The sequence below is a fragment of the Bemisia tabaci genome, chromosome 2 (genome assembly GCF_918797505.1).
Source record: "Bemisia tabaci chromosome 2, PGI_BMITA_v3".
NCBI classification, from domain to species: Eukaryota; Metazoa; Arthropoda; class Insecta; order Hemiptera; family Aleyrodidae; genus Bemisia; species Bemisia tabaci.
Genome location: NC_092794.1, coordinates 29383794 through 29396463, shown reverse-complemented (window position 1 = coordinate 29396463; position 12670 = coordinate 29383794). Strand labels below are relative to the sequence as shown.

The following is a 12670-nucleotide window of genomic DNA, read 5'->3' as shown; positions in this document are numbered from 1 at the left end:
AGGCAGAATAATACGAGTTGATGGGGCTGATCGGAAGGAATTGAAACTTATGCTCAAGAACAGCGAAGAATTGCCTCGGGAGGCCACTTTAAAGGTCCCGTAAAAGTTTTTTTTTGACGTTTTATCATGTTTTAAACATATAATCTATCAGAATGGATACATGTAGGCTCAAGTGTAGCTTGGCAGATGAAAACGCGTTCAAACGGTTGATCGGTGGGACTTGAAAGTAAGGCTCCCAAGCGATGAAATCGTCTTAGGAAGCTACTTTGAGGTCCCGCAAAAGTTTTTTTTTGACGTTTACCCATGTATCAAACACAAAGTCTATCAAAATGTATATAAATAAGCTTAAGTTCAGCTTGGCAGACGAAAACAAGTTCAAACGGCTGATCGGTGGAACTTGAAAGTAGGCCTCCGCAGCCATGAAACTTTGAAGTATTATCCTGAGCTGTCTTTTTCAAGTTCCCTTGATAGAAGTGTTCGACGAAGTTCTACTTTTAGCTTCTTATAGTCCATCCAATGTAAAATTTAATTGTGAAGCTTAAAAAAAAAAAAAAAAAAAAAAAAAAAAAAAAAAAATTCCTCCGAGGATCGAACCCGGGACCTAAGATTTACGGGTTAGACACGGTGTCCATGGTAACGGTGCGATCGCTCCACAGTGCGTGGGATCCACGAACTCACCCCCATCCAAAACTGATGCATCGGATCCACAGGTCGTGGAGCCCACGCACCAAATCAGAGAGAGGTGGTGTGTGGAGCCCACGCCCTGTGGATCGATTGCACGTGTGCATTGGATCCACAGTGCGTTCCCTCCACAGGCCCGTTTCCGAAAAATACCTCATTACACATACGAAGAAAGATTTTTATCCCCTTTCTCACCTCATGAAAGTTGCAAGGATTTGGACAAATGTTCCCTCTCAGTTGTGCGGTTTCTTTTGTATTTGGGGCGTCCCACTACACATGACTGTTCGCCTCTATGACTGCGACATCTGATCTTAGACGCAACTTCTTACGCACTTTAACGTGATATACACACCCGATTCCTAGGATTTTACAAGTATTCCATTATTCCAATAAAATTTTGAAGATTCAAAGAAGAAACCTCGAAAGTTTCGCCTTTTCTTCCAAAGCCTCCTCGTTAATTTTGAAATATGGTCAACGAGAGGTTGATCTCGCCAGGTGCATTTTTTGGCAGACCGTCGAGTTAGAAATAAAGTGCTTCACTTATTGAAAATTGAGCTGCTGGTAAAAGGGGTCATGGTCGACAACCACGCAAAGTCATATATCATAATACACATGCAATGCGCGAGGCAAATGGGCATTTCTGGTTTTCAAATTTTTTTTCTCCTCTCCTCTAACAATGAGGGAATGAACGGAGAAAGCGATCGCCGCGATCTTCGTCTTTTCCTAGATCTGCAAGAATTGAGGGTTATCCTCCAAAAGAAGAAAATACCTAGTGGATCGGACGAATAGAACTGGATTGGATTCCAAAGATATGTAAATAGACATGAAATCTGGTCGCCGAAAGAGCAAAGTGGCCGTTTTATCGGTCATGTATCTAAAGCAGATGCATAAGAGGCAATCACAACCGTGCCGTGAAATTGTGTTTTTTTAAGGCAATCTACCTGCAGGAGGAAATAGCAATAGTTAGATAATATGTGATAGATGCGACCGTGGATCCGATGCACACGTGCAATCGATCCACAGGGCGTGGGCTCCACGCACCACTTTTTTATAAACATACATATCTGATTTAATGCCGCTTAAATCGGGCTATGGGACCATAGTGCGCCGCCCTCTTGATGTTTAAAAGTTTTCAAGTTTTTTTATATTTGTTTCAATACTTCATTATTATCAGCGCCGTTGCAGGAATTTGTTAATTGCTTGAATAATTCATCTGTTCGCCAGAGTATATAAGTAGCTAATTTTACTTTTTTCTCGTACCTTTCTCCATGCCGACCTCACGTTCCCTGCATGCAGGTACCAGAGGATATAATTCTGTTTGTTGTTTGCGAGTATATATCTGGGTGCCTCATGCGAGTAAAATATTCCTCTAGACGATGGCCCTAACTGTCTCTTTTGAATCTTGTTCGACAAGAATCAAGTATCAAAATAAATTTCTGAGACCAGCGCAACTGACCCATCAATTGCAGTGGGGCTTAATCGTTCATGTGGATCCCGATTCTAGGTTAGGTCCTTCAAATCGTGCAAAACTTTTTCACAATCAGGTATTGAAATTATATGAAGTTATGCATGCATTTACTACCGTGTGCCATTTCTTACTGCAGTTACAAAGTTGAGTGGAGAGTCTACGTCAAATAAGTGTACGCACTCCTTTGGTGGGACGGAAGATAATCTTTTATCAATTTAGCATTGAAAGTGAAGAGCAGAATCGAGATGGTGGATCCGCTGATGCATTCGTAGGCCTTGTCTCCACGGGACGTTTTCATGGGATTTGTCCCAAGTTCAAATCGCAGGAATGAAACTTCTGGGATTTTTCCCAGTTCCCGTCTCCACGGGACGGGGCTCATACAGTCCTGCGATTAGTTTGCGCGGGAAGATAACTTGGTTTAAGTCGAGTATTTAACATGGATTAAAATAAAAATTGCACTCAATTGACAATTAGACACATTAATTTAACTAAACAAACATGAACAATGGAGTATTCAACAAAATATCGCATAATTCGTTTACACTTCTTCTTCTTCTCTTAGTGGGTCCCAAGGGTAAAAGGACCATACTTGGTACTGGGAAAATATTGATTAACTCAATATTTTTCCCAACTTCGTTAGTGGGATTTTTCCCTGGGACAAATCCCGTGAAACGGACCGTGGAGACAAGGCCTAAAGGTGCTAATCTTATTTGGAGCGGACCCTTAGGTACCTATCACAAATAGAAACTTCCCAACTATCGCAGGCGAGTGCTCCAGTAAGTCTGTAGGAACATTCATGAACATCCTCATACCACCTGCATTTTCCTCGCGTCTTCAAAAGAATGAAGTACACTTAAAGTTTGGTTGCATCTACTTCATCTCTTGTAGGACATCTGAAAGTTGTCCGATTTTAAAATATCTAGAGCCACTAGAGCTTCAACAAGAATGAACTGCTCTACTTATCAGTTACTCAATGTATCCTGGCAATCAGTGATTGAATCAGGTTAGGTATCCGTCAAAATTGGATGGTGGGTCCCTGAGTTTTAAATTGTATCGACTGGTCGACTGTGAATCATTCAGTGGCTCAGACCGGTAAGTTGTGAAGTGGTCAATTTTTAAGTTTTTCTTGGCCCTCCTTCCAGAAGGAGGGGTCTAACTCTCACTTTGAATTCATTCTGTTATCAAAGGGTGGATGATTTACTGTAATGTATCTTAATGTCTGTCTCTATTGACGGTCATTAATTGTAGGTGGGTCAATTGGATGATCTGTCTCTCGCTTTGTATTTTTGCAGATCGACACTTCCAGGAACTTGCCATACCAGATGTACATTGCTGCTTAGTGCCATTCGCTCTGTGCCTTTCACATTCTCTGTCATGTGTGGAAGGAACGTCGGGTGGAGAATCGATGACTCCCTTAATATCATCAATGATCGGAGTAAATCATTAAATTATTTAAGCTTCATTTTTATCGGTGTCAAGGGATGATGTCACATCTTTTGATAAATGCATTTTTATTCTCTAAAAATAAACTGAAAAATAACGTTGTGTCAGTGCTTATCTGAGAGTGCTGTTCTGCAGCCCGATTGTTAAAATTTTGTGTCTGTTGGGTAGACATAGATGACATACTTTAAGTGATCATGTTTGCATGGCCCAAATATCCCGTGCCTCCATGGGACGCTTCATTTCCATGAGGACACTTGCTTCTCTGGAAAGAGCCTCGCCAAGTTTAGCCCCTTTTTTTTTATACCCGAGTTGGTCAATCGGACGGTGCTCAAATGAAAGCCTATGGTAAGGCAAACTTCCATGCAAAGTTTCAACTTGAAGTGACCCCTCGTTTAGGCTGTACAGCGTTGCCAATTTTCCAGTTTCATGTGCCAAAATCAAGGATATTGGACTATTAGTTCGGTGCATAAGTAGACTAGTACACCCGAGTTGGTCAACAGGACAAAGCCTAAACGAAAGCTTATGGTAAGGCAAACTTCCAGGAAAAGTTTCAACTTGAAGTGAAACCTCGTTTAGGCTGTACAGCGTTGCCAATTTTTCATTTTTGTACGCTATACTCAAAGAATACTGGATTCATCATGGTTGAACAGACTAGTATACCCGAGTTGGTCAACGGGACAAGGCTCAAACGAAAGCTTATGGTAAGGCGAACTTCCAGGAAAAGTTTCAACTTGAAGTGAAACCTCGTTTAGGCTGTACAGCGTTGCCAATTTTCCATTTTTATGCGCTATACTCAAGTAATACTGGATTCATCATGGTTAAACGGACTAGTATACCCGAGTTGGTCAACGGGACAAGGCTCAAAAGAAACCTTATGATAAGGCAAACTTCCATGCAAAGTTTCAACTTGAAGTGAAACCTCGTTTAGGCTGTACAGCGTCGCCAATTTTCCATTTTTATGTGCTAAAATCAAGGAATTCGGGACTAATAGTCCAGTGCATCATAATTAAACAGACTAGTGCATCGGTCTACGAGCTGAATACTACCCTGAGATCGAATAGAAGCGCAACTAAAGGCCATCGTGAACTTTTCGAGGCAGTGTTGCCAATTTATTATTAATTTTTTAACATAAAATTAAATGTATCACCCAGGTTATTGAGAAGAAGATGGCGGTTGGTCAAGAATTGCACTTGGTGTTCGTGGATTTGCAAAAAGCCTATGATAGCGTGCCTTTAGTGAAACTGTGGGAGGCCTTGGAAAAATCTGATTTTACTCGTGGACTGATTAATGCAATTAAGCTTTTTTATCAAGGGACTTTCGCAAGAATTAAATGTAATGGGGGCTTGTCGGGGGGTTTTTATGTAACGAAAGGGCTAAAGCAAGGGTGCTGCCTCTCCCCCACCTTGTTTAAAATATACTTAGAACATGTACTGCGTGAATGGAAGAAAAAATGTTCCGGAATGGGTGTCCCTCTGAATGATGAAGAAACTCTTTACACGTTATGCTTTGCTGATGACCAAGTAATTATTGCCCAAGATCAGGATGATGCTGAGTACATGACTTGAAAGTTGGTGGCTGAGTATCGGAAATGGGGCCTCGAGGTGAATGTCAGCAAAACCGAGAAGTTGACCGTTGGCGGGAATCAGCAAAGTATGGAATTAGAGGATGGGCGGCAAATTGGAAGCTGCGATATTTACAAATATTTAGGAGTGTTTCTAACCCAGGATGGAAGATTGGACCAGGCCATCAAGAAGAGGAATGTGCAGGGTAGGAGGGCAATCGCTATGTTAAATGGAGTCCTTTGGGACCAAAGGATCTCCAAAGAGAACAAAAGAAGGATCTACAACGCGATTGTCAAGAGCATAGTAACCTACGGGTGTGAAGTATGGCCAATGAAACAGCGGACCCGGGAGGTTTTAGAGGCAACTGAGATGGACTTCTGGCGTAGATCCGCTGGTATTTCCAGAAAGGATCGCGTCAGGAATGAGAGGGTACGAGAGATCATGGATGCCAAACAGACCATCGTGCAGGACATTATGACAAAACAACTCATTTGGTATGGTCATGTCCAGAGAATGGCAGGAGACAGGTTGCCGAAGAAGGTCCTTGACTGGGTTCCTCCTGGGAGAAGACGCAGAGGGCGCCCAATGAAAGGTTGGAGGGAAGGGATTGAAGCGGAAATGTTAAGGTGCTCAATCCCCCAAGATTTGTGGTTTGAAAGAGAGCAGTGGAGGTTAGGAGTCGTAGAGCGCGAGGAAGTGCTGTAAAGCTCTATATATATATATATATATATATATATATATATATATATATATATATATATAATTAGGGTTTTTTCGAGATTTTTAACGCTGTACAGCCTGAAAGAGGTTTCACTTCAAAGTGAAACTTTTCCTGGAAGTTTGCCTTACCATAAGCTTTCGTTTGAGCCTTGTCTCGTTGACCAACTCGGGTATACTAGTCCGTTCAACCATGATGAATCCAGAAAAAACCCTAATTTTATGTTAAAAAATTAATAATAAATTGGCAACACTGCTTCGAAAAGTTCACGATGGCCTTTAGTTGCGCTTCTATTCGATCTCAGGGTAGTATTCAGCTCGTAGACCGATGCACTAGTCTGTTTAATTATGATGCACTGGACTATTAGTCCCGAATTCCTTGATTTTAGCACATAAAAATGGAAAATTGGCGACGCTGTACAGCCTAAACGAGGTTTCACTTCAAGTTGAAACTTTGCATGGAAGTTTGCCTTATCATAAGGTTTCTTTTGAGCCTTGTCCCGTTGACCAACTCGGGTATACTAGTCCGTTCAACCATGATGAATCCAGTATTCCTTGAGTATAGCGCATAAAAATGGAAAATTGGCAACGCTGTACAGCCTAAACGAGGTTTCACTTCAAGTTGAAACTTTTCCTGGAAGTTCGCCTTACCATAAGCTTTCGTTTGAGCCTTGTCCCGTTGACCAACTCGGGTATACTAGTCTGTTCAACCATGATGAATCCAGTATTCTTTGAGTATAGCGTACAAAAATGAAAAATTGGCAACGCTGTACAGCCTAAACGAGGTTTCACTTCAAGTTGAAACTTTGCATGGAAGTTTGCCTTACCATAGGCTTTCATTTGAGCACTGTCCGGTTGACCAACTCGGGTATAAAAAAAGGGGCTAAAAAACACCACTTTTTGGCGAGGCTCTTTAGGCCATGGTTGGTTGCTATACGCTATTGAACCTTGAATTTTCAACAGTGACTTGATGATAAGAATGCCATTTGACGAAATTGAGCCGAAAGGCAACAGTATGGGTTCTTCACATTTTAGTCACAGCTGATTGCTCGCTACCAAACTATGGCTAAATGATCAGAAATTCCATTCAGATTACTTAAAGCATTAATTCCTTTCATTAAATGAGACATTTATATTTTTTTTCGTTGTCTTGACTTAATAAACTACCTAAAAGCAGTTTTTTCTACATCAATCCAAAGAATAAATAAAGACTCGTCGATCTCTTAAGTAATCTTCATTTTCTTTTTCTCTTATGTCTTGATTCTGGAATCTCTTATGTCAGGATGTTGATCTGTATTATTATTTTTATATTCCTGTTTATTTTTTGGTTTTCTTCATCTCTTTACTATGATGTATTCTAAGCCTTTGGTAATGCATGCATTCATTTGTTCTTTGTATTCATGTGTAAAAAATAAACAATTTTTATAAGTGTTACATATGCTGTCTTTTGTACAGGCCACCTAGAAACCTAGTTTTTACACATTTAGAATGGTACCCCATCATTTGGGGCATCTGCCCCATTTTATACCCATCTAATATGGTATTTAATACATACCCTATTTTATACCTATTTTAAATGGTATTTTATACTATAAAAAAGGATATTTTATAGGATTTTTTAATATGGTATTTTATACCTATTTTAAGCTATTTAATACCCTATTTGATAGGTATTTGAATAGGTATTTTTTACATATCTTGAAAGGTATTATAAATCATATTTAGGCTACTAGGGTAATCTTCATTTTCCTTTTCTCTTACGTCTTGATTCTGGAATCTCTTATGTCAGGATGTTGATCTGTACTATTATTTTTATATTCCTGTTTATTTTTCGGTTTTCTTCATTTCTTTACTAGGATGTATTCTAAGCCTTTGGTATTGCATTTATTTGTTTTTTGTATTTATGTGTAAAAAATAAACAATTTTTATAAGTATCATGTATGCTGTCTTTTGTACAGGCCACCTAGAAACCTACTTTTTACACATTTAGAATGGTACCCCATCATTTGGGGCATCTACCCCATTTTATACCCATCTAATATGATATTTAATACATACCCTATTTTATACCTATTTTATATGGTATTTTATACTACAAAAAAGGACACTTTATAGGATTTTTAGCATGGTATTTTATACCTATTTTAAGCTATTTAATACCCTATTTGATAGGTATTTGAATAGGTATTTTTCACATATCTTGAAAGGTATTATAACTCATATTTTGGCTACTAGGGTTGCGCCTCCAAGGTACAATACTAAAGTCCTATTTATAACTAGAAATAATACCATGCAGTTAGCGTGCGCTTCCATGTTTTAAATCCTGACGGAACATAGTGCTCCGAAGGGACAGTGGCAATTTTTGCCTATTAAATTTGGTAGGTAGCGCTACGCTCCCCAAATCATGCAGACTCTGCTTGCATTAAAAAAAATATGTAATGGCCACATCGCTTAAACATTGCGGAGGACGCTCTAAGACAATGTACTAACTTATATTTCAACTTTCCTGAACATCAGTTGTTTAAGGCTGTGTTGCCATTCCATCATTTTAATGAAATTTTATATGGTTGCAGAGGAAATTAAACTATGGAAGAAAATGAAGGAAATTTGAGGTTGGCAAGCTTTGATAGCGCTAAGCGACAGCTACATACAACTTCAATTACAATGTTTCAAGCATGTTTTGGAGCAAGACTCAATAGACGTAGACGCTTTGAAAACCAGATTTAAATCCTCAAAGGGAATTCTAACTCAATGCCTACGGGTATTTCAAGAATTAACAACAAAAAATCCGGCAGCGTACCCGATTGATACTGTTTAAACATTTGAAAACCAATATTACGAAATTTTGGCTCAAGCGACCACCTTTATAAATTCAGCGGATGCTACATCTACTAATATGCCAGGTAGTTTGGAAAATCAATCTGTCGCAAGTCCATTCCCGATAACTGACCAGTATATGATGAAATCATACTTAAAACCACCTAAAATTCCAACTTTTGCCGGTAAAAAGAGTGAATGGCCAGCATTCATACAAATTTTTAACACCTTAGTGCATAGTAATACTGCTTTGTCAAATATCTTAAAGTTTCATTAGGTACTTAAAAATATCTTTGTCTGATAAAGCACTTGATTTAATAAAACATTAGAAATTCGTAAAAAACAATTATGGAGCAGCTTTAAATACACTGAAGGAAAAATATGAAGACAAAAAAGCTTTGTTAAATGTATACATGAAAAGTTTACTAGATTTTGATGATCCATGTCAATGCAGAATTGACTCAAGATTGCGGGCAAAAGACGTTGAAAGAATCAACAATAAAATTACCCGGACATTAGAAGCGTTCCAAGTAGCAGTGATCGCGATAAATCGCGATTTAATCGGAGAATGTATCACGATTTTATCGACGTCGCGATTTATTGCAATATTATCGGATAAAAAATCGCTATAAATTGTAATAAAATCGCGATTTTATCGACGGCGATTCATCGCAATATTATCCGGAGAAAAATTGCGATAAATTGAAATAAAATTTCGATTTTATACAGATAAAATTGCAATAAATTGCAATTTTGCATCAACGCCCCCTAAAGCATGAGTGACGCTCATGAAACATGTTTCTATACCGCCCCCCCCCCCCTATTAAGATGAAAATGTGCGTACTTCTAAAGTCGCCTCTGCATGGTCATAAGGGAAAGAGTATGCGGTGGGGTTGGGAGTCAGAAGAGGAGGAGTGGGGTGACGCAGAGTTTGTTTTGAGGGGTTAAATTGCAATTGGCGGAGGTGTAAGAACGATTCGATACGGGGTCGGGTGTTGGGTTGGGATGGTGGGAGGTACGCCCACACTGAGAAAAAATTATCGGCGTTTTTACCAAGGTCCGCTGGTAACTTTACCATCTCACTTTTTTTCACCAATTTTCTGGTAATGTTACCAAGACAGACTGGTAAGTTTACCTAAAAACCGGTATTTTACTGTTTTTTTTCAGGTAAGAATACCACTTTTATTGGTAATCAATTCCCGGTAACTTTACCATTTTATCTCGGTAATTCTACTACAGTCGATAAAAAACATTGGCGCTTTTACCAAGGTCCATCGGTAACTTTGCTATCTCACTACTATTGATAATTTTACAGAGACAGAATGATGAGATTACCAATTGAACCTTATTTTACCAACCGTATTTCAAGGTATGAAATAAAATACAGAGGAGGGAAAAAAATTCCAATGAAAACTCGGCGTCAGTCTACGCAATGACATAAGTTGTAAGGTTGCGAAGCGCCGATCCATCTAAGAGGCTTCAATTCGCTTACTCTTTAGTCATATAGTGGCTATAGTCTAGTGGCAATGTGCTGGCCTACCTACCACTGCTGCGACTTGGGTTCGAATTCCCACGGAGGCTCCGGGGATTTTACTCTAGTCAACTAATCCGCGGGGATTCGAACCTGAGTCGCAGCGGTGGTAGGTCAACACATTGCCACTAGGCTATGGATACTGGAATTCCAGGACTGTAAGTTCAAATTCTTTTTTCACGATGTTCACGTGCAAATATATTGTTTTCTTTCAGCCCAAGAAAGTTAAAAATGCGGGATGAACTTGGGAGACACAGGAGTGGATCCAAAAAAAGCACAAGATATATATCTCCTGGCGGTTTACGGCAAGGCAACATCTTGACCGGGGAGATTTTAGTTTCTACTCCTCCATAATAATTGCGCATGCCAAATTTCGGCTGTATCTACTTATCGTCGTCTTTTTCTTAATCCTTATTCCCGTTGAGTCTCGTTTGACACGTCGTCACGGCAAGACGTCCGATAAAGTGCTCTGCTCCGACTCGTTACGCAACCGCCGTGACGGGCTTTCTGGCCACATATAGGCCACTAAAAATCGTGTTTTTGTGTGTGTATATCTTCCTTAAATTATGAAATAAGTGCAAAAAATCTTATTTTCTGCTAGGGCCTATGGCCTTAGCCATGTTTTTGGAACTAATTTTTTGAACTTTGAGGACTTTATAGACTTTTCTTACTTTGTTGTTAGTGTCCCGTGTTTGTGTTTGTGCTTCACAATGGGCACTACATCTATGGAAACTGATGAAATTCCTACTCCTACAGACTTAATCGGTAAAGCGAATACTGTTCTTAGTGATAAAATTAGCGAAGACGTTCCTAAGAATTTAATCTTTGACAAATATAGAGTAGTCAAAGATTCGCTCAAAACTCTTCTCGAAGCTCATGTCTCAATGAAAACTGAGAATGACTCCCTTAAAGCTAGGATGGATAAACTTGAGCTCGCCATCCAAAATCAAACTAATACCAAGGTTCAGCCCTCTCGACCTTCGGTATCTGATAAATCCAAATCCCAAAAAACCAACTCTAGTTTAAAGCAGCCTCTTATTAAAAATTTAACTGCCTCGACTCAAGGCAACCGTTCTACTGCTTCACAAAACTTACAGGATGATGGTGATGATAGTGATGATGATGAAGCTATTTTTCTTCCTAAAGATCCTGAGGTTAGGAAAACCCTAACTAGATACGAAAGGAAACTGCTCAATGGCCCAGCTAAAACGAAGGACGCCAAAAGTGTACCCTCTACCTCAGTGCCACAAAAGAAGAAGGCCAGGCAAAACCTCGTCTTTGACACCTCAACGAGGAAAAACGGTCCAGTTGACGATATCACCTTAGCCAATTAACCCAAAGCAGCACAATCTTCAGGGAAAGACGGCAAACGCACGGAAGCCTAAACCACGCCGGAAGGGGAAGAGACATCCGTAGTTAAGCCCGGCAAAGTATTCAAGCCACCCCCAATTAAGGTAATAGGTATAAAGGGTAAGGGGGGGGGGGTAGGGTAAAGTTATAAATAATGATATTTTTTCGATAATTTCAAACAACGATGACACCTATAGGGCCATTAGATGTGCTCTCGAGGCTAAGGAAGTAAACTTTTATACCTACGAAAATAAAAATACGAGGCCTGCACGGCTCGTTGCTCGAGTCTGGCACAAGCGTCTCATTGAAAAACTATACAAAATGCTCCCATGTAACCATGTAGAACTCCTGTCCTCCTTTCTAAACGGTAGAGAATTCAGAGTTCGCTATGAAAACACCATTTCAGGATTTAGACAAATAAGAGCAGGAGTTCCACAGGGCTCCTGTCTTTCTCCTCTTCTCTATCCCCTTTTCACCACAGACATTCCACAGTCTGGGAGAGGGGGGAAACTGGGAGTTTACGCTGATGGCACTCTCGTGCTAGCCTCGTCCAGAAGCCACAGAGAGGCACGACATAACGTCCATTTTCACCTTAATAAAATTAATAGATGGACAAATAAAGCTCAAACCGAAATGAACGCTTCCAAATCTGTAGAAGTTGTTTTCACTAACAGACCATTCACCCACATTCCACTTTTATTGGGTGAAATCCAAATTCCTTTTGATAAAGTGTCTAGATATTTAGGTCATCACTTGGATACCAGGTTCAAGTGGGGAGCACAAATAAAGAAAAAGGTTGATCAACTGCGCCTGAAAGGGTATCCCGGGATAAGCATGTCAAAATGCCCTTGTGAACGGATTTTTATTTTAACCATTTTAAGTCATCCAGGGTGTCCTAAAACTTAGGTTTTGGGGAATTTTAGCCCCCCAACCCCCTCCGCCCCCCCCCCTCAGACCCCCAGAAACAGATTTTTAGGGCTATTTTTGACTATGCTTACGTCTTTTCCTCATAACGTTCGTAATTTTCGATAGAATTGAACAAAAATTTGTCAGAATCTACATCAATCAGCTTAGTTTTTGTAGAAAAAAATTCACTATCAT

At 39.8% G+C, this 12670-nt stretch overlaps 1 protein-coding gene across 1 annotated transcript in view; it reads left to right on the top strand.

Moving 5' to 3' along the window:
* The window catches only part of LOC140224046 (uncharacterized), a 185004-nt gene extending 172545 nt beyond the window's left edge, over window positions 1-12459 (top strand). Inside the window, exon 2 of the mRNA XM_072297089.1 lies at window positions 9704-12459. Coding sequence (XP_072153190.1) covers window positions 10930-11553 — 624 coding nt within the window. The 5' untranslated portion in view covers window positions 9704-10929 and the 3' untranslated portion in view covers window positions 11554-12459. The remainder of the gene's footprint in view (window positions 1-9703) is intronic.
* Window positions 12460-12670: the final 211 nt, after the last annotated feature.